The sequence below is a fragment of the Serinus canaria genome, chromosome 25 (assembly GCF_022539315.1).
Source record: "Serinus canaria isolate serCan28SL12 chromosome 25, serCan2020, whole genome shotgun sequence".
Lineage (NCBI taxonomy): Eukaryota > Metazoa > Chordata > Aves > Passeriformes > Fringillidae > Serinus > Serinus canaria.
Genome location: NC_066338.1, coordinates 7918737 through 7940802, shown reverse-complemented (window position 1 = coordinate 7940802; position 22066 = coordinate 7918737). Strand labels below are relative to the sequence as shown.

The 22066-nt window shown below is 49.7% G+C and overlaps 2 protein-coding genes across 2 annotated transcripts in view; both read right to left on the bottom strand.

Moving 5' to 3' along the window:
* LOC127060516 (serine/threonine-protein kinase PAK 1-like) overlaps positions 1 to 7539 on the bottom strand; it is a 176416-nt gene extending 168877 nt beyond the window's left edge. The window contains exon 1 of the mRNA XM_050984189.1: positions 7257 to 7539. The gene's annotated coding sequence lies outside the window, so the exon portion shown is untranslated. The remainder of the gene's footprint in view (positions 1 to 7256) is intronic.
* Positions 5276 to 15441, bottom strand: LOC115484788 (serine/threonine-protein kinase PAK 3-like). The gene is made up of 12 exons (XM_050984284.1): positions 15382 to 15441; positions 14676 to 14934; positions 12333 to 12370; positions 11186 to 11930; positions 10896 to 10959; positions 10016 to 10064; positions 8912 to 9021; positions 8040 to 8157; positions 7548 to 7647; positions 6951 to 7147; positions 5906 to 6043; positions 5276 to 5456 (listed from the first exon to the last, which is right to left on the bottom strand). The coding sequence occupies exons 1-12, from the start codon at positions 15439 to 15441 to the stop codon at positions 5367 to 5369; spliced, it is 1968 nt and encodes a 655-aa protein (XP_050840241.1). The 3' UTR covers positions 5276 to 5366.
* Positions 15442 to 22066: the final 6625 nt, after the last annotated feature.

Sequence of the window (22066 nt, the reverse complement as noted above, 5' to 3'; positions counted from 1 at the left end):
CTATAACAATTTATTATTATATAACTGTTATATTATATATATAACTGTTACTGTAATTGTTTTAACTATTTTAATATTATATAACTATGTAGTATTATATCTACAATATACCTTTTAAAACTATAACTAGTATTATAACTGCAATATAACTATAATAACTATATTTAGTACTGTAGCTAATATAATACAACTATTATAACTAGAACATTTAGTATTACATAACTAAAGTATAACTACTATAACTATTTTAGTAATATAGAACTATTTAGTATTATAACTGCAATATAACTATAAATATTATAACTATATTTAGTACTATTGCTGTCATGACTAGAACTATTATACCTAGAACTATTTACTCTTTTATAACTAAAATACAGCTATTATAACTATTTTAGTATGATATAACTATTTAGTATTGTAACTGTAATATAACTATTATAACTACGATTAGTATTATAGCTGCAATATAACTATTATAACTATTTCAGTATTATATTCTATTTGGTATTATAACTGCAATATAACTATTATACCTATATTTAGTAATTTAACTGCAGTATAACTATTATAATTACATTTAGTATTACAGCTGTAATATAACTACATCTATTTAGTATTATATAATTATTTAGTATTGTAGCAATAATATAACTATAACTCTCTTTTGGCTTTAACAACTATAACTATTCATAACATAATATAACTGTATTCATAGTATAGTATAACTATTTAGTATTATAACTGTAATATAAATATTAAAATTTAAACTATTTAATATTATAGAACTATTTAGCATTACAGCTGAACTAGAACTATTATAACTACAGCTATTTAGTGTTATAGAACTATTTACAATTAAAACTCTATTATAACTATTAGACCCAGAACTATTTAGTATTTATAGCTATTTACTATTACATCAATAATACATCTATAATATAATTATTGTAACTATTTAGTATTTTATATTTTATAACTATTTAGACATATATCTATAGTATATCTGCAATAGAACTATTTAGTATTTTTTAATTATTTACTATTATATCTATATCTACAATAGAACTATTGTAACTATTTAGTATTTTATAACTATTTAGACATATATCTTTAATATATCTATAACAGAACAATTGTAACTATTCAGTATTTTATAACTATTTTCTATTATATATCTATAGTACATCTGTAATAGAACTATTTAATGTTTTATAACTATATACTATTATATCTATAATATAACTATAATAGAACTATTGTAACTATTTAGTATTTTATAACTATTTCCTATTATATCTATAATATATCTGTAATAGAACTCTCAGAACTATTTCGTGTGGGAATGCACAAAATCAGAGGGTTTTGGGGAAGCTGCAAAAGGCCTCAGAGACAGCAGAGCTGTGACTGGAGCTCAGCAGCAGCCACGAGATTGGTCAGCAGAAAAATTATTTAAAAAGTAGAAAAGCAAGGACAACCAGAACAACGGTCTGTGCATTCATGCTTGTCTAGAATAACTCCCTAAGCCGCAGAAAAGTTTATCCAGCGAGACACTGGAAGTTTGAAGGTTAGTACTGGAGCTCTGTGCATGGTGTTCAAGGCTCACAAGCAGGTATTATATTTGAAATAAGCCAGCATTGTTTAACCAAAGGTACCTGTGCTGACAGTGCTTGGATGGAACCACTGTCAGTGTGCTTCTGCTTGGTGTGACTGCTCAAAAAACTTACAAAGTGAGTTGTAACACTGAGTTCTTGGTCTGCTGCCTGGGATGTGAGCTGCTGGCATCTTCCCATTGCCATAACCATGGAATGAGAGTGATGCTGGAAAATCAAACAGCTCAAGGCACGTTCCCAGCAGTCCTGTCCCGCTGGTGATTTGTGCACAGCCCCCGGCCGGCGAGAAAGAAAGCAAAGATAAAGGGAATTTGAGATGGAGATAAACTGCTGGAGGGTGCCTGGAAGGTGTTTTGGGACAGGGGCCCAGCTGAAAGAGTTCATCCCAACCCAGCAAGAAGGCAACTCAGGAAAAGTCACCCAAGAAAGCTTCCCCTGTGGAGAAGGAGCAGAGTGCATCCTGTAAGAAATGGGGGCACTGGAACAAGGACTGTCCAGTGCTGAAAGAAAAATCATCAGTCCCCAGCTGCCAGCAGAACAAACCTCAAGCAGCTCAGGCTCTGAGTGATGGGGGCCAAGGGCTGTTGTGGTATTAATTAGCATTGACTCCATGACTGCAGAAGGCTGATCAATCACCTTATCCTACCATACTGTATTGTTCTATACTAATTAATAAACTCACCCCCTCACAGACAGCCCAATACAGACAGATCCAATTGGTCAACCAATCCAAACTCCATCACCAATTAAGATAATGGCCAATTAAGAAAACACCCTTTGATAAACCAATCTGTATAACACATTGCACATGTGCACAACAACAGGTGCAGCAAGGAAGCAGATAAGTGAGAGTTAAGCTCCTGGGCCTCCACACCAGTGCATCTTCCTTTTCTTCACAGCCTCCTTCTCTCCCACACAGACAAAGTTTAGGATTGACAAATCCTGGCTTGGGGGAAGAACAAAGGGTGAGCACCTTGGGTTTTGTGAGAAAGGAGCCTCACTCTTTAGAATTGTTAAAAGTTTAATAAGGAATAATTAGAGACAAATCAGTAACAGCACTGGGTGCTTGGCCATGGCCAGAGGCACAGTGGTTAACCACAGCAACTCTTCTTGTCTAGTTTTTCCATTGTATTATTCAAATTATACACATTCAAACATTTCTTTGAACTCGTTTACATATTCCAGGAATTCCTTAGGTTGGTTTGACCCCCAACCTGCCTTTTTAGAGTACGTGCAGGAATCGTGGGTTGCTGTTTTGAGGGTTGTGTGTCACTTCCTCACAAGGGCCCCCTGTTCTGTGGTTTCAGCAGGGGACAGTTACTGACAGGGGAAGGGTCAGTGGCAGGGGCCCTCATCACATCCCTTCCTTCAATGTTATCTGACCATGCAGACAGTTTTAGCTATTTCCACAAGTCCTTTAAACCAGCATTAGCTATTTCACAAATATCTCTGAGTCGTTCTCATTATTGTCAGTTAGTTACAAACATAAAAACATTAGTTATTATTTCACAACTACAGCTACTTCTGCAAAAGTTAACATTATAATGAATAACACATGGCATCCACTTATAATAGTTTGTGAAAGCCAAAACTATAATGTATGTTTTTCAAACTGTCCACAAACTAAAATATCATCCATAAATGATGTTCTGAGGATAGGAGCTGCACAGGGGCCAGGGCATTGGCAACAAGAAGCTGACAAATTATACTGTAGCAAAAGCAGTGAAAGGTGATTACAAACTGTACTATATCAAACTCACTGTGATTAACAATAATTTGCAGAAGTCAATACATAATAGCAAAAGCCAACACGGCCTAGTTATTTATACCAAAGCCAGGGCAGGTTTTTCCCTTGCATGGAGCACTTGGGCCTTCCCCGGGCCCCTTCTGCCCTCCTGCAGAGCCGGTGGCATTTTCCAGCACACACAGTTTGTAACCCAGAGCCGGGTGCAGCCCAGAAGGCTCCAAGCGCCTCCTTCCAGGCTGACTCTGCAGGTGCCGAGGCTGCTCTGGGCTCTGCCAGGGCTCTGCTGGGGCTCAGCTCTGGGCCAGGCTGGGCCCGCTCTCCCCTCACATGGCTCCGGGCAGCTGAGGCACAGCGGGAGAAGGAAGGGACACGTCAAGGGAGTCGAAGTTTAGGAGAGTTTTTATTCCAAACACTGCCATAACAAACAAGAACCATAACAAACAGACTGTGCAAACTACCATAACCAACTAGCAGTACTAACTACCATAACTAACTATCAGTGCTAACTACCAAAACTAACTAGTTCTCCTAACTACTGTAATTAAAGGCTGTCCTCAAGTGCTGCATCTCCTCCGCTGCTCCCTCAGTTGCTTCGCTGCCGTGATCAGAGGGGTCAGGCTGGAGAGAGGCTTGGCTGATGACAAAAATGGGTGCTGCCCAAAAGATAAAAAAGAAAGAAATGAACTGTTACTTCCCAGAGTCAAGTTCCTCACAGGCCCTGTTGCAACAGGACAAAGGGAAATGGTTTGAAACTCAGGAGAGGGAAGCAGGCTCAGATTAGATCTAAGGAAGAATTTTTTACCCAGGAGAGAGGGGGAACACTGACAGAAGGTGCCCAGAGGTGTGGGAGGTGCCTCCTCCCTGGAAACCTCCAAGCTCAGGTCGGGCAGGGCTCAGAGCCCCCTGACCTGTTGAAGATGTCCCTGCTGGCTGTGGGGCACCAGGCCCAGCTGGCCTCGAAAGGAGCCTGCCAAGCCAAAGCAGGCGAGGATTCTGCTCGCTCTGCGTGTGGAAAGCAGTGAGGCTGGAGACTGTCGGAGGGGGCCCCACAAGAAAACCCCTCCCTGGCGCTGCTGCTTGCCCTGCAGCCCTTGGCATTCACCTGCAGCAGCTCCTGGGCAGCCCAGCGCCGCTCCTCGTCCGGCTCCAGGCTGCACTCGAGGAAGTCCCGCAGCAGAGCCGACAGGCACCGGGGCTCCTGCAGCTGCGGGGTCCCGTTCTGCCGGATCAGAGCGCGAGCCTGCAGGGAAAGCAAACTCAGCGCTCTGCCAGCTTCCTTCACACCCACACTGCTCACATCCACCCCGGGTCCTCAGCCCCAGCTCCAGGGGCACTTTCCTCCCTGACAGAGATGCTGCTCACAGCTCATTTTTCTGTGCCAGCCAAAAACCCAAACCCTGGGGCTGCCACAGCCACTGCAACATCCAAATGCTCTCGCCCTGAGAGCCAGTTTCATTGGCTGACTCTGTCAGTAGGAACCTCCATCAGAAATAGCCCATTTTGCTTCTCCAAATGTGGACACCAGCTTTACAGGCCATTTTCCAGAGTCAGTGAGGTCTGACTGTGTTATTTCAGAGGATTCTTACATCAAGTGCATCTCTGCAGTGCCACTGACACTCAAGTGAATGCATTCCTGATGCCCCATCCCAGAAACTGCCAGGCCAGAAACAGGAGGTTTGTGATGCTGAAAGCTCAGGCTTGGTGACACAGAGAAAGTAGCTTGGACCAGGAAAGAAATATGTTAGACAATGGGGATGTTAAACAATCATTTTCATGTTTTAGACAAGATTCGCAGTGAGAAGAATCAGGGGGGAGATCACCTTGCAAAACCTCCTTTAGAAACTCCTGCAGAAATCTTGTTGGGTTTGGGGGTGGAATTTGGGGTTGGTTTGGGGTTTTCTTGCAAGATAACTAGCAGTACTAACTACCATAACTAACTAACAGTGCTAACTACCAAAACTAACTAGTTCTCCTAACTACTGTAACAAGAAGCTCCCTCAAGTGCTTCATCTCCTCCGCTGCTCCCTCAGTTGCTTCGCTGCCGTGATCAGAGGGGTCAGGCTGGAGAGAGGCTTGGCTGATGACAAAAATGGGTGCTGCCCAAAAGATAAAAAAGAAAGAAATGAACTGTTACTTCCCAGAGTCAAGTTCCTCACAGGCCCTGTTGCAACAGGACAAAGGGAAATGGTTTGAAACTCAAGAGAGGGAAGCAGGCTCAGATTAGATCTAAGGGAGAATTTTTTACCCAGGAGAGTGGGGGAACACTGACAGAAGGTGCCCAGAGGTGTGGGAGGTGCCTCCTCCCTGGAAACCTCCAAGCTCAGGTCGGGCAGGGCTCGGAGCCCCCTGACCTGTTGAAGATGTCCCTGCTGGCTGTGGGGCACCAGGCCCAGCTGGCCTCGAAAGGAGCCTGCCAAGCCAAAGCAGGCGAGGATTCTGCTCGCTCTGCGTGTGGAAAGCAGCGAGGCTGGAGACTGTCGGAGGGGGCCCCACAAGAAAACCCCTCCCTGGCGCTGCTGCTTGCCCTGCAGCCCTTGGCATTCACCTGCAGCAGCTCCTGGGCAGCCCAGCGCCGCTCCTCGTCCGGCTCCAGGCTGCACTCGAGGAAGTCCCGCAGCAGAGCCGACAGGCGCCGAGGCTCCTGCAGCTGCGGGGTCCCATTCTGCCGGATCAGAGCGCGAGCCTGCAGGGAAAGCAAACTCAGTGCTCTGCCAGCTTCCTTCACACCCACACTGCTCACATCCACCCCGGGTCCTCAGCCCCAGCTCCAGGGGCACTTTCCTCCCTGACAGAGATGCTGCTCACAGCTCATTTTTCTGTGCCAGCCAAAAAACCCAAACCCTGGGGCTGCCACGGCCACTGCAACATCCAAATGCTCTCACCTTGAGAGCCAGTTTCATTGGCTGATTCTGTCAATAGGAACCTCCATCAGAAATAGCCCATTTTGCTTCTCCAAATGTGGACACCAGCTTTACAGGCCATTTTCCAGAGTCAGTGAGGTCTGACTGTGTTATTTCAGAGGATTCTTACATCAAGTGCATCTCTGCAGTGCCACTGACACTCAAGTGAATGCATTCCTGATGCCCCATCCCAGAAACTGCCAGGCCAGAAACAGGAGGTTTGTGATGCTGAAAGCTCAGGCTTGGTGACACAGAGAAAGTAGCTTGGACCAGGAAAGAAATATGTTAGACTATGGGGATGTTAAACCATCATTTTCATGTTTTAGACAAGTTTCCAGTGAGAAGAATCAGGGGGAGATCATCTTGCAAAACCTCCTTTAGAAACTCCTGCAGAAATCTTGTTGGGTTTGGGGGTGGGATTTGGGGTTGGTTTGGGGTTTTCTTGCAAGATAACATTAGAGCTGATGCACTTGCTTCACATTTCCATGTCATTCTCACAGCCAGAAGAGCTGCAACAACGTAAATCCCAAAGCAAATTGTTGCTGGAGACTGCAGAATATTCGTCTGTGTTCAGGCTGGAGTCCTCTGGGAATTCCCTTCCCATGTGCAGAAACCTCCAGCTGCTGCTCCCAGGGCAGGGTCCCCCTGTGCCCACAGGCCTCTGCAACCACTGGAGAATTTGCCTCTTACCATGGCCCCCGTTTCCCTGAAGTAAGGAGGTTCTCCTTCCACCATCTCGATGGTCACAATGCCAAAGGCCCAGATGTCCACCTTGGGGCCATAAGGAGATCTGGTCACAACTTCTGGGGCCATCCAGTGAGCAGTGCCCACCATGGAGCTGCGCCGGTCCCGCTCAGGGCTCAGCTGAGCACAGAGGCCAAAATCAGCTGAGGACAGAAACAAACCCTGTCAAAGGCAGCTGGAATGAGGAAACCAAGCACAAAGATTCCCCACGCTCAGTCTGAGAATGGAGTAGTGAAGTCAGCTGGAAAAGACCTCAGGGCTGTAGCCAAGGAAAGATGGAACTGGACCCTTACAGAAACCCTCAGCTTTCATGCAGTGGCTTTTCCTGATTCCCTTGGAGCTTTAGATTCCCACTGCTGCCCCTCTGGAAGGGCCATAGCCAGAGCAAAGGCACTGCTGGCACCCTGCTCCTCTCCTGAGCTCTCTGCAGGGGCAGCAGGGCCCGGGCAGTGCCCCCAGCAGCCCTTGTGGGGCTCTGGCCTCACTGGGAAGCAGCCCCACACCCGCAGCCCGGGAGCGCCGTGCCTGGCCAGGAACACCCACCTAGCCTGACAGAGCCGTCCATTCCCAGGAGGATGCTGGAGCTCTTCAGATCCCTGTGCATCACCCGCTTGGAATGGAGGAAATCCAGGCCCTGCAGACACTGAGAGAGAACAAGAAACACCAGGGAAAAAAACAATGACTGGAATATATCACACCAGAAAGGACAGTTCAGAATTCTGCCAGCAGCAGCTTTGCTGGGACAGGCCAGGAGTGCAGTGCACACAAGCTCCAGGCAAACGGTGCAAGGCAAAGCTGAGAACAGCAAATCAAATCCAAACCAGACAGAGAGTACCACAACAGCAGGAGAGAGAACAAGAACAGAGCAGAAGTGCAGTGATGCTGGCAGGCCGTTCACTGCAGAGGCTCTTTCTTCTCCAGCCCATGAAAACAGCACAGAAACAAAGCCCTGAGCATGGAGCCACTCCTGTTCTCATGCCTGTTTGGAAGGACCATCGTGTCCCAGCCATGGGAGGGACAAGCAGGATCCCTCACCTCCCGACTGACAGCTGCCATCTCTCCTTCAGCCATGCGTGTCTGTCTGACAACGTCCTGCAAAGTTCCTCCATCCATGTACTCCATCACCAGCCAGAGATCTCCATCAACAAGGAAGCTGGAAGAGAAAAACAATGGCATGGAGATGAATGGGACGTGCTCAATTCTCCATGGAAAAGCCTGGATGGAGTTTTGTTTCCAGGTCATTTGTCAGTGAGGACAGAATCAGATGGAGAGACATTCCTGCCAGGCTGCCCAGCCCTTGGAATCTGCACAGTCTAAAGGAGAAGGAGACACCTGTGAGAAAGGAGAGGCCTTAGATGGCAAGCAGGTGAAAAATGCAGTTTAGCAACAGCCCAGATCACTTTGGAACCACAACACTTGCCCCCAGCTGGTTCAGCTTCTGAACTCCTCAGTTCCACCATTCCCTCCTGAACAAGGCACCACAACTGCCAGGGTTATCCAGGGGAGGAGGCCGTGCAGCACTTGGGACAAAAGCAGTCAGAAAACCTTTCAGAAAGTCCCTTCAGAAACAGGCAAGGCCATGGAAAAATGGGCAAATGAGGCATTGCTGGAAACAAGAACCTGGTCTGCCTGGCATCTGTAGCCATGGAAAGGGATGGGAAGAAGAAGCCAAGGGAAATAATTTCTGCTGTGGTTCATCAGCACTTGTTGGAAGACACAGCAAATGGGGTCAACTTGGAGGAAAAACCAAAGCAAAGCAACAAAAGCACATGCAGGGAGTGAACTGCCAGGCTGTTGTTTGGGGAAGATGTGGCTGGGTCAGGCATTTCCAAAACAGGCTACAGACTAGGGATGCCAGGAAAGGTTAACGCAGGGCCTGGGCACGGGGTAAGAGCTGAAGCACTCACCTGTCCAAAGAGCTGACAATGTTGGGGTTCTTCTTGTCCTTCAGGAGCAGGATCTCATTCACAGCTCGTTCCCTGTTCTGCCCTTTGAGACTCATTTTCTTTATGGCCACCTGAAGGGACATGGCAGCCCTTTAACTGCAGGAGTCTGTGGCAGGAGGCCACAGCAAACACGGAGCGAGTCTGTTTGGAGCGACGGAGCCGGGCTGGGCCAAACTGCCTTGGGATGGGACACCAGAGCTCAGCAAGTGCCATTCCCGCAGCCCATTGCTCTGCCAGCTGGGGGCTGCTCACAGGACACATGGCCAGAGACATTTGGCCTTGCAAGCTCTGCAGAAATGGTCCCTCAGCTGTCAGCTTCAAAGCTCTAACAACATCCTCTGCACCTACAGTCTGCTCCAATGGCCTCAACACTCTCATTATTATTATGAGATAAATCTGGTTCTGTGAAAACAGAGCAAAACAGCCAGGAACCCTTTAGCAATTCTATGGGATTTGGTCATGATTTCAGATCCAACTGCTCTCTTTGGGATTGCACAACAAAGCAAACACGCACATCCATTGCTCAGGTGATCCCTGTCACAGGCTGTCACTGACACCAGACCCAAACACACCTGCAGGGTTTAGGAGACACCTTTGCTCTGGACATCCATCTTCTCACTTCTCTCCCTCTCTCTGTGAACAGCTGAAGTAGGACTAAAACCCCAAACTCAGCCCAAGCAGGATCTCTCCCTAATCAGGCCTTGAGGTACCCTTAGAAGATGAAAGGCAGGATGGAAAAACTGGTAAATAGTGTTCCTGTCCAAGGCTGGGGTGAAGATAAATTGGGCCTCAGTCTCCAGCAGCTGATGCATTCACACTTTTAGATATGCAGACCAAGCCAGCGTGTCCTGCTCTGACAGACACTGCTGCCCTCCTTGCATTCCTTTGGCACTTCAGAAGGACCAAGTCTGCCCCAGCTGTGCTCTGCAGGCTGACACTGCTCTGCCTTCAGAGGAGCAGCCTGGGCAGGAAAGCTCTGCTGGCCCCCAAAGCTGCAGCCACAGCTCCCAGCAGAGGGGACAGCCCTGGAGAGCTGCCAGGCGTGCTGGGCGTGTTGGCACTGACCTCTCCTCCAGTGGCCCTGTCCAGTCCTTTGTAAACGGTTCCGAAAGCCCTGGAGACAAAACAGCAGAGAAGAAAGAAGCAGCGCTTCAGGCCCTGGCAGTGAAAGCCAGCCCAGACAGGAGATCTCTGCTGCCTGCAGCCTTCACAAACACCTGGGTGCATCGACCCTTCCAACAACAGCGCAGCAGCCACCAGCCCTCTGCCATGCAAGGTGGGCAAGAGAAAACTGAGACCCAGCATGAAGGAACTGGGCTGGAGCAAATCCCAAATGTCCACCCTGAATGGCTTTAGTTCAAAACCTGAGGGCGGGGGGGGTGTGACTAAAGAACTGGAAAAGAATGCATTTCATCCTTTTCCATGTCCTGACTAAGACCTGCAGGCTCCACAAGGGCCCTGCCATCAGGCAGGTGATGCATTTTCCCCCAGAGTGCATCAGCTCTGTGTCTGTTACTGAATGGATGGGGTCTGCTGCCTGTGCTAGAATAGAGCCCTTATTAGTTCATCTCTGGTTTCTGTTTCTAAACCTTTAGGTTGATCATTCTGACCCGTGGATATTTTTTGAAACAAAATATGTGAAAGAAATCTTCTTCAGAATTGCTTTCTGACAGTCACCAGATGGTGAGTTGCTCTTTTAGGCAATCCAGTTCCAGGGACAGAAGATCTTCCAGGTCCTGCTCCTTGCTGCAGGCAGGACACTGCCAGCCTCAGGGGCTCTGACGGTGCCTCCTGACCACAGTTATCAATTCTGATCAGGACTGAGAGACAGCAGGATGGTAGCCCAGTGTCTGAAGGTGTTTGGAGCTCTCCTGACTTCTCACTGGATCCTGCCCCAGCACAACCCCTGGCCCTGCTTGTGCAGAAGTCGCTGCCGTGCCCTTACCCTTGGCCAATCTGCTCCAGCTCCAGGTATTTCTCGGCAGGCTCCGCCTCGCTCACGGTGTTCCCTGAAAGAAACCACGTGGAAGACGCTCCCTCCCAGAGTGAGACCCCACCCTGCAGCAGAGCCAGAACGCAGCCCCACTCCCTGGGGCCGTGAGCCCCTTGGTCTCAGCTGGGGAAGGACAAGAAATGGCTCGGTGACATTCAGCTGCAGAGCAACCCTGGGTGCAGCTGATGCTGAGACACACACCCAGCGCCCTGCTCGGGCACCCAGGGACAGAGCAGACGTACTCAGCTGCATCAGGCACCACTCCCCTCTCCCCTCTGGCTGCAGGGCTGTGCTGCTGTCAGAATGCTCAGACGAGGATCCTGCAGTGGAGGGAGGTTCAGTGTCCTCTTCCCAAGCAGAGGGAGGTTCTCCGTCCTCTTCCCAAAATTCTGCAGCTTCTCCATCCTCTTCCCAAATCGCTGCAGGTTCGCCATCATCTTTCCAAGCCAGGAGATGTTCGCTGTCCACTTCCCATGCTGGGAGATGTTCATCCTTCTCTTCCCAAGACACAGGATGTCCTCCATCCTCATTCCACACCGGGAGATCTCCGACGTCCTCATCCCATGCCTTGGGAGCTTGGTCATCCTCGTCCCACACCAGGGGACATCCACCGTCCTCGTCCCATGCCGGGAGATGTCCTCTGTCCTCATCCCACACTGTGGGAACTTGGTCATTTTGGTCCCACACCAGGGGACATCCACCGTCCTCGTCCCACACCGGGAGATGTCCACTGTCCTTGTCCCCCTGTGTGGGAGCCTCGCCGTTGCATTCCCACACCGCGGGATGTTCGCCCTCGTCTCCCAGAGCAGCAGGAAGCTCACTGACATCTCCTGGCACTGAGGGAAGCTCACTGACATCTCCTGGCACTGAGGGAAGTTCACCATCATCCCCCAGAACAGTGGGAAGCTCACTGCTGTCTTCCTCCTCTTTGGCCTCCTCTTTGGAAGCAGAAGGAGCCACAGGAGGTGCTGGTGCTGCTTTTGTGCCCTGTGGACAGACAGCAGCGTGAGGGACAGGAAGTTCTATCTCAGTTCTCACCTTATTTATCCTCAGCTGCACATCCAGCTGCTCTAAGCAGAAATTGGGTTTGGAGATGTTCCAACTAACAATGGGCTAAAGTCAACATTGCCACTTATTGCTGGGAATTCGATATTCCACCACGGCTAAAGCCAGCCACCAAACCTCTGCCTGCAAAACCAGACCTGCAGCTCTTCAAAAGCTCTTCAGCAGAAAAGGGAAAACTGCCGGGGATCCCTTTGCTGCTGCTGCTGCTGCTCAGACACTGACAGGAACTTTCCTTCAGCCTTCCAGGCTGGCACTCGGCTGCCACATGCCGAGCTCACAACTTGCTGCACAATTCCAAACACCAAGGGTTCCTTTCCCACTCACCGAAGGAGGAGCTGCTCGGGATCCACAGAAGAAGTGCCCTGAAATGGGAGAGGGAACATGAACCAGATGCTGTTAGGAGAAAAACTGCCAGTGGTGGGAAATGCCACAGAGCAAGGCAACCCCACGAGAGCATTTTGCTCTCACAGCATCCCTGCAGGAGCCACAGTCCCTTCCCACAGCAAGCAAGAGAACAGCACAAAATACTGGTCTGAGTCAGTTCTTGGCTGGAGCAGCAAACAGAGGGAGTTCCAGGCTCTGCTGGCACAGACTCCCTGCCTGAGGGAACAGAACCCCCCAGGGCTCATTGCAAATGCTGTGCACGCCCCCCTGGCTGCAGACACCCCCTTTTTCAGCTGCAGCTGCTGGCAGCAGCTCTCCCAAAGCAATGGTGTCTTCATGGCAATTTGGTTCCAAAGTCAGCTCAGCTCCAGAGGAAGAACACAAAGCACACAGCAAGCCCAAAGCCACAGATGCTGCACCGAGGGAAAGCCTCGACTTACGTGCCAAGTGGGTTAAAAAATACCCCGAATAAGCCACAGAGTACAGAGTGCAAACTGCAGCAGCCACGTGCTGGATCATTTTGGCTGCACTGCACACGTCTGCAGCCTGTAGCCCTGCGAGCACAGAAGGACACCCGTCAGGGCTGGGCTGGCTGCTGAGAATGCCTCGGGCAGCGAGCCCAGAGCCACTCTGGGCACTGAGGCCTCCGTGTCCCACAGCAACGGGAACACCACGGGGACATGGCACTGCTCCTGTGACACCACAGCAGCAGCTCACGCGGAAACCGCCTGGAATGTTCTCCTGTGTCACAGAGGAGCACAAAGAACCCTCCCAGGGCACAGCCTATTGCCCAAAGGATGCCAGAGGAACTCGGAAAATGCAGCACACAAGGACACCCCATAGCCCAGCCTGAACACTGAGGAGGAACAAGGACAGCACCAAACCAAAGGAAACGTGACCTTTAGTCACTGATACTTCTGACTGAAAGCAGCAAGCCTTGTTCCATCTGGGATCTTTGTTCTAGTTCTAAAAACAAGCAAGGTTCTCCAACCTTAAATACACAGAAGGCAGGAACTGGGGAGGAGGTGGGATTAGGAAGGAGGAGGAGGAGGGAGAGAGGAAAAGGAGGAGCAGGAAGAGGAGGAGCAGGAGGAGGAACAGGAGGAGGGTTTCCAGTGTCCCCTGTGGCCGCAGCCACGGGACCATCGCCCCCACCTTGTCCTGCAGGTGAGAGGGGAGGGGGAGCTTGTCCCAAATCCGTCGGGGTGTCGCTGAGAGCGTTTTTTATTGGGGTGTGTTTGGAGCTTGCAGATTGTGGATTTCAGCACCAAATATCATCTGGCATCCCTGGGAGGTTTTTTCTGTGTCTTTGTAGGTTTGGATCTTGCAGGACCCCAAGGCTGAGCCCCTTGGGGGGATCTTTGGGGGTCCACGTGGCCATTGCCCAGTATGGGCAGGGGAGGACATTGGTGCTGGGGATCCCCGGGAGAGCAGAGGAGGGGAACCCCTGGGACCCCCAGAGTGGGGAGAGCAGAGGGGCATGCCAGAGCTGGGGGACCCTGACTGGCTGGAAAGGGGGAGAGCCTGGAGAGGAGGGACCCCTGGGATCCCTGGATCTCAAAGTAGAGCATCAGGGGAGAAGGGACCCCATGGACTCCCAAAAGCCCCTGGATCATCCCTAAGCAGGATGCTGGAGAAAGGGGAAGCCCTGGAGCCATTGGACCCCCATCATCCCAAGGAAAGGAAAACTCTGGAACCCCAAAAGTGGAGAGATCAGTGATAGGGAACTCCTGGGAGAGCTTTTTGGGCTGAATCTTGACATTGTGGAGATTTTCATGGACACAAGACTCCTGCTGACTTCTAGAGATGGAATTGGGCTGGAGAAGCCTCTACTCCAAGGTGCTCCCACCTTGGTTTCCCCCAAACCAGGATCTGTCATTCCCAAGCTGTGGCCGGATGGAGGAGGAGGAAAAGCCCCAGAGATCCCTCATGAGGAGGGGCTGCAAACCCAGCCCAGGGAGCTGCAGGGAGGAAAGAGCCCCCCTGAGCCAGGAAGGTTTCCAGAGATCCAGCCAGAGCTCAGAGCTGGTGGAGAAGCCTCATGGCAGGGAGAAGGCACACAAGTGCTTGGAATGTGGGAAGGGTTTCAGCTGGAGCTCCAGCCTGATGGAACACCAGAACATCCACATTGGGGAGAGGTCCTGTGAGTGTGGGGAATGTGGGAAGAGCTTCAGTGGGAGCTCCGACCTCAGCAAGCACCACAAGATCCACACTGGGGAACGGCTCCATGAGTGCTTGGAATGTCAGAAGAGCTTCAGGTGGAATTCAGAGATCGTCACTCACCAGCACGTCCACACCAGGGAGAGGCCCTGCGAGTGTCCCGAGTGTGGGAAGAGCTTCGTGCGCTGCTCCAGCTCCATCCCCTATGGGAGGATCCGAGCTGGATGATCCCCAGTGACCCCCGTTGGGCAGAGCCCTGGTGACCCCCGATCCGGGTGATCCCCGTTGGGTGGGGGAAGGTGATGGAGAGATTTCTTTGCCCTCTCCTTGTGCTGCTGTGATTTGGTTGGTAATAAATTCCCTCCGTGTTCCCAGGCCGGGTCTGTTAGTGCCCGTGCCGGATTTGCTGAGGGATCTTTCCCGGTCCTTGTCCCCACGGAGGAACCCTCGGTTCCATTTTCTGTCGCTGTGCGGCTGCGGGGGGCAGGGACAGAGCGGCTCTGGGGGTGCCTGGCATCGGGCCAGCGTCACCGCTCGCCACGGGCACTCCTGTGATCCCGCGCACCTGGGCACGCATTTCTGGGCACACCTGAGCTCCCACCTGCCCAGCGCCCCAAGGCTCCCCGTCCCTGGAAAAGCCGCACCGGGGCTGCAGCGTCCCGGGAATCCCTCAGCCAATCACAACACAGCCGGAACGCGCTGCAGCCAATGAGAGCGCGGGACGTTGATGAGTCATCAGTTGTGTGGCAGAGCCTCTGAGCTCGGCTCCCCAGCAGTGTCGGGAGCCAATGAGAGCGCGCGGCGCTGCCGAGCCCGCCCCGCTCCGGACTGGTGCTCCCAGCGCAGCGCGGCTGCTTCGGGGCTGCGGCCCCTGCCCGGCGCTGGCCATGGGGCGAGGGGCGGCAGCTGCGGCCGGACTGGTGGCAATGGTGGTGCTGGGAGCGCCCCCGGCTGCGGGCACGGAGCTCTCGGGTGAGCGAGGGGGGCGGGAGGCGGTGGGACGGGGGGGGAGAAGGGGGAAAAGGGGGCGGTGGGAGCCCGGAATGGAGGGGGGAGGAGGGGATAGTGGGAAAAGGTTGTGGAAATGGGGCAAGTAGGGGGAAATGGTTTCGGGTTTCCTGCGGTCAGGATGACCCCGAGAGTCCTTTTTCCCCAGCTCGAGGTTCGAAGAAGGAGTCGGGATTCCTTGGCTCTGGTTTTCAAGGTTTGTTGTCTCTGATTTAAAATATTCTTTTCCTGACCCGCAGAGGTCTGTGTTGCCTCCGCCGAGGCGTGACGACCTGGTTTGGGAACGGCAGGGCAGCCACCTCAGGCTGCTCGGGCCAATTACTCACAGACACCAATGTGGTGGACGGTAAAATGGCGTTTATTTTAAAATTGCACAGCAGTATATAGCCTCGGGCTACGTCATGTCCGTCTGCTTGCGTAAGGAACTGAAGGAAGGGGGACCCTATCTTTCCGTACAGCACGTAATCTTCCGACCGCCTGTCCCTATCCTACCACACTTCCCCCCTTTCCTAATGCTTAATTAAACAACTTCTTTAAAACAACCACTGTTAGTTCAACAGTACTAAACTATAAGTTAGTACCAAACTGAATTCATTAAACATCAATATTACTGTTTAAAAGGCTTTGCTTAAAGCAGTTGCTGGCGTTTAACTAACATAACATTAATTGAGTCTAAATGATGTTTAACAAAGGACACTAACTTGTTTAAAATACAGGGTCCAAAAATTAACACTAAAAGTATCATAACACAAGGGCCTATGACAGTAGAAATAAGGGTGGTTAGCCACGGGGATTGGTTAAACCAGGACTCAAACCATCCCTGTTGGCTTTCTCTCTCTTTCTTCCTTGAGGCCAGCCTTTCTCTCAGTTCAGCCATTGAGTCTCGTATGACTCCTGTGTGGTCCATGTAAAAACAGCATTCCTCTCTCAGGGCCACACACAAACCTCCTTGTTGCATGAGTAAGAGGTCTAAGCCTCATCTGTTCTGCAAGATGACCTCTGAAAGAGAAGAGAGGGATTTTTCTAAAAGGGAGATGGATTCCTCAGTTCTTTGCAAGTCCTCATCAACGGTTGCCTGCAGCTGGGAAAGCCCCTGACGTTGGGTTATAAGGACCAACACGCCTGTACCTGGGCTGGCAGCTCCTAAACCAAGGAGTACTGCAAAGGTGATACCTGTCATCACTTCCCTTTTGTGGAGCTGGCGAGGCTCGTTGGACAGGAGATACATTTCTTCCTCTCAATGATATAGCACCCTAGGAACAATAAGAACTTGGACACAAAAGTCAGGGGAAAAATCAAAATGAATAAGGTACACACAGGGACTGACCCCAGATTGCTGGCATACCCACATCCCTGGCCCAGATGGGATCGCCCATTTGTCCGAACATTGGGGCTGTGTGAACTCATCACAAATGATGCCTTTTTGTCTAGCTACAGTCACGTTACCTAAACACTTGCCTCGACCTGTAATCTGACTCAAAGGGATTCCTCTTCAGGGGGTATCCCATCTACACTGGGGTGGATCTTGCAATGTAGAGTAGTTGAAGGAGGCATTCAAGGCAATGCCCTCATAAAAGGGAGGTTTTGAGTCATAACACAGCCAGCATGACTCAGTGAGATCTGGATTTGATTGGTTTAGAGATAAAAAGATAGTATTAAGCATGTTAAAAAATGGATCATAAGAAGCTGGTTTGGACACTGAAAGAACGAGTGGTGCAGAGGTGGGATCAGGCACGTGTGTCCCATGTGTGCGTTTAACAGTAACTGTGGCTCTTTTTCTGGCCCTGTTTTCTACAAGGATTGGATTAGGGTGTCACCTTTGGGAATCTAATGATTTGGATGTTCACCCAATGGTTGCGAAAGGCGTGGACGAACACTGACCAAACTTTACCAGTAGCCCAACTTTTGTGCGTTGGTTGCTTGATAGTCATGGTATAGCTTTTGCAGGTGTTTTCTCCCATCTCGGGGTGTGTATATTAGCCCGTCCCTCATGAAATTAGGTTCACAGCAGCCGCTAGGAGCACAGTTAACTTGTAGGAACTTGTCAAGCTGCTGTGGCTGCCATCTGTCACTTGTTACAATGGTTTCGCATCCCCAGTATCCACAGTAGCCGTACCCTGGGTAATTACAATAGCTTTTGCCTGGGTTAGAGGCGGGGCACCAATAGGTCTGGTACAATGACCTCTCCCTGAAATTGGGAAATCCCATCTGTGAAGGGAATATGTCCCTTAGCTTAAATTCAAAAGACGGGCTGCCTGGCACTACAGTTTCTTGGATTGCTTCATCACCTGAAAGGTGACACTGGACCCACCTGAGTGGCTGATGAGGGTAATGCTCAGACTCAGCTGTGCCGACAAACCCTAACAACAGAATAATACGAAGGTACCGTTGCCGTTTCACCTTTGCCTATGCAGGGCCCTCAGGTGCTGAGCTTGCGCCTGAGGTGTAATCATTGCTGGGTCGGTGCCCATTAGTCGCTGCAGACTGGAACCATGTAGTAGGTGGCCTGCACCGGTTACCTGGGCTAGCTGCTTCATGCAGCTGTCCTCCCACTTCTGTTTGAAAATGATCATTCCTGTTCCATCGAAAATCATTCTGCACGTTTGTTTTATATCAAACGGGAGCATATCGTCATTTCCGAAGACACTGTCCACAAGAATGGAGACCATGGTGGAGTTGATTCCTTAATCTGCAATCACTCTGATGATCACCTGCACATCTTTGGGATTCACGGGGGTATAAGCCCTTTGCCCGCTGTCTGTGGGCAAAGCCAAGGTGGCAGGCAAGGCCCAATCGGCACAAGCGATTTGTATCTTTTTCCAGTCTGTGAGTGGAGTGTCCCTTGCTTGCCCCCTTCTCGTTGGTGCAGGAGAGTTACCACTTCTGGTTTTACTTGCGGTAACTCTCGTAGTCTGACTCTGAATCGGTGGTGGACTGGCTGTCTGACCACTCACCCCAGCTGGTGTCTGACTCAGAGGCAGAAGTCGACTGACCAGACAGTTCCTAGTTTCGGTACCTTTTTGTAGAGCTCTGCCCCCGCTCCTTCTTACGAAGGGTAGGCCATTCCCTCCCCCTGCGACCACTCCGCCCCCTACTTTCGGAAAGCCTGGCCATATAAAGGCACGTCTTATGGCGTGTGTCCTGATTGGGTTTATCACCTTTATTCACAATCTCCACCCTTCCATGACCACTCCCACTGTCCCCCTTTTCTTGAACCTCCTCCCGTTCCTGCTTGTGCTCACTCGCGGCACCCAACGGTTCCCTTTTCTGCCCATCCATAGCATCTGGGCCCCGCCCTTTGGCCCGCTGCCCAGTGCCATTTTGTGGGGCATACAGTGGGGGTCTGTCCCATGCCTCCCCTAGTTCTAGGTTATCGGCAACATTCCTGACTTTGTCAGCAAGTTGCTCCACGGGTGGGGACTCGGGGATAGGACTGGACGGGCATGGCAGTGACAGGAGGTCGCCCCACCCTTGTGAGCTGCTAGGCTCAGATAGAAGGTCGGCAACCAAGGTCTGCGTTGTCACGCCAACCCCCCGTTTGGGGGTGGCAAGCAAGCAGTCTTGGGCTTCCTTCCATCTTTCCTGCTCTTGTAAAGCAGTTTGCAAAGACTGCACGACCTTGCCCCATGATTTGAGATATTTCCCACTACTGGAGGACATGGTGTCCTCTGCCAAGGCTTTAGTGCACCTGTCCCACTTGTCTGAGTGGAGTATATCCACTGGGCGGTCAATAACACCTATTTGCAAAAGTCTGCTAACAGCAGAAACAAATTCTTTAGGCCTGCAATTAATTCCCTATGGGGTTCAGCTGTCCGTCTCTGCTCCCAAACACGTGTAGGATGGTTCTTTGCATGCTGGGCTTCAAAGGACGAGCCTGGACTCTAGCTTTTTGGTTCTTCAGAATTGTTTATTATTTCTTATCTACAAAGTTCCTTCTCTGCCCGACCGGGATCCAACCAGCAAGGCAGCCAAAGGCACTCTGACCACCCATGAGGCGGTCGCATCTTTTTATAGTAAAAACTATATACATCATATTTACCTTTCATTCCCAATACCTATCACCCTCACTACCATGTGCACCTTCACCACAGACCAATCCACAAGTGCCAACATCATCACAGAAGATGGATGACAAGAAGAAGAAAGAAGAACCTTGTGACACGCCCTGATTCCTCCATCTTGTCTCCATAACCCTCCTGTACCAAAACCCCAAAATCTGTGCTTTACCCTATAACTATGTCTTCCCTTCACCATTCACACCCGAGTGATTCTCATAGGTTTCATTTCCTCATACACAGGTGGCACATCCCTAGATGGATCAAAATCAAGCCACCAAGTGCTTCTGGTAACATTCCAAGACCTCCGAGCCCCCCAAGGGTTCTCTCGGTAGCTCTGGACATCAGGAGTGATGTGCTGAGTTCCCACATCTCCCCCTTCTGTTGGCACAAAAAGCACTTCCTTTGTAACTGAACATACAATGTGCCGTACACTCAAAAGGATGCATGGTATGAAAACCATGAGAACTGCGAGAATTAATAAAATGTAGAACCCTATCTTCAAAAGCTCTCTCCATATAGGAGAAAGGCCAAAAAACTTCACTGTATCATCAATCTATGACCCAGTGACTTCGCCAAGTTTTTCTATGCTATCTTTTATCTTTTTGATATTTTCAGTAATTGACTGTGAATCATCTGAGAGATTCATGCAACACATTCCTGTGAATTCTTCGCATCCATGTCCACGGGCGAGCAACAGATAGTTGACCGCTGGTCTGTTTTGCAGAGTTGCCTGTCTTACACTTCTCACATCTTTCAACATGTCACTCCGTGCAAGAGAGACTGATTGAGCATGTTTACTCAACCAACAACCCATGAGGTCCAATTGAGTCAAGGCTACCCCTGACGCTGTCTGAGGTGAGAAAATTGCTGTTACAATTCTCCTTGCCTTGTCCCAAGTCTACACTGCATCATCGCAATCTGCGCTATAATGCTGTAAAGATCTTTTTTCTTTGCATTTTGGCTTTTTTGACATTTTCGAATCTGGTGACAACATTGAAATCTTTCCGATGCTGCATAGACCTCCCATTGCATTTGCAGGAATACCGTACCAAATTCTGTCCCCGCAAATTAAAAAGAATCCCCTTGGCAATTGCACTGGAACTTGGAGTGACCCTTTGGTTGTTGTTGTTGTTGTGATTTTGCACCAAGCTGATGCATTTTTATAAAATTTGTGATTTGGAGTGACACTGATGGTTTTGTTTTTTGCCACATTTAAGATCTCAAATTGCATGGACAACTCCATTGTCATGGATCTGAAAATCTCCAATTCCTGAGGTTCAGTAGAATCCACAGGAAGAAAATGTGTCCAAGCACGCCACTCCCTCACAGGATCTTTAATGATATGCAAGATTTTGACTGGAGCGTGTCCTGGAATCGGCCACTCGTCCACTGGCATCCCAGTCGTACATGCTGAAAATGGACTCCCTGGTCTGGAATGTGTCAGGCAGATACTGTCTAAGTTTGCCACCTGAGCTAAAGCTTCCCAAACATTTTTCTTTGGTTGACTGACTGGTAAATTTGCCTTGTCATTTAAAGCGATGATGAAATTAAACACATGAGCATCGTGAACCTCATGACTTCATCTCTGTGACAAAACATTGTCATTTTTCCTCCCAAAAACCCCAAAGGAAAAATCCCCAAAGTTCTTTCTTAATTCTTTTGTTTCTTCTGAGTTGTTGTCTGCAGCTTGAACATCCTCTTCTGTCTGAGTGCTTGTCTCTCTGTTTCTGGGATCAGTGCTCTCTTGTTCTTGCATCCGGAATGGTTTCACGTGTCGCGCTGACACCCACTTCGGACCCCGCCCTGTGGAAACACAAGCAAAACCCTTGCCCCAAGTGATTATTCTGAAAGGACCCTCTATTTGTCCTAACTTGGGGTTTCTGATCAAGACCAAAGGATTCTCCCTTAGTCTTGCTTGAGAGCTGTTTGAAAAATGTCTCAAGATTGGTGGATTGGGCTCTGAAGATGAACTGTTGAGAAAGTTCAACACATACAATGCTTTGTTCAATTTCATGTGAGGCGTTGCCTCTGGCTCACCCCTTTTCTGCCTGTCTAAAAGGGATTTCAGGGTATAGTGTGTTCTTTCAATGATTGCTTGACCTGTAGGTGAATGTGGAATACCAAATGTGTGTCTGAAACCCCACTTTTTCAGGAATTTGTCAAGCACCCTGCCTGTGTATGTTGAGCCATTGTCTGTTTTTATCTCTTGAGGCACGCCTAACGATGCAAATGTAGGAAATGCTGACAAGCGTGATCTGTTGTTTCCCCGGCATGTGCTGAAGCGAAAACTGCTCCTGAGAATGTATCTACTGAAACGTGAACATTTTTGAGCCTCCCAAATGATGGATATGTTGTGACATCTGCCTGCCATAGTTGAAGGCTTTGCAGTCCTCATGGATTGACTGCTCCTGTGGAAGCAAGTGGTTGCACAAGCTGACAATCTAGACA

Coding starts and splice junctions, on each gene's coding strand:
- LOC115484788 (XM_050984284.1), bottom strand. CDS start 15,441: ATGGCCAGCGCCGGGCAGGGGCCGCAGCCCCGAAGCAGCCGCGCTGCG. Junction 8,158..8,911: donor ATTGTCAGCTCTTTGGACAG/GTGAGTGCTTCA, acceptor TTTCTCTTCCAG/CTTCCTTGTTGATGGAGATC. Junction 6,044..6,950: donor TCAGGGAAACGGGGGCCATG/GTAAGAGGCAAA, acceptor CTTTCCCTGCAG/GCTCGCGCTCTGATCCGGCA.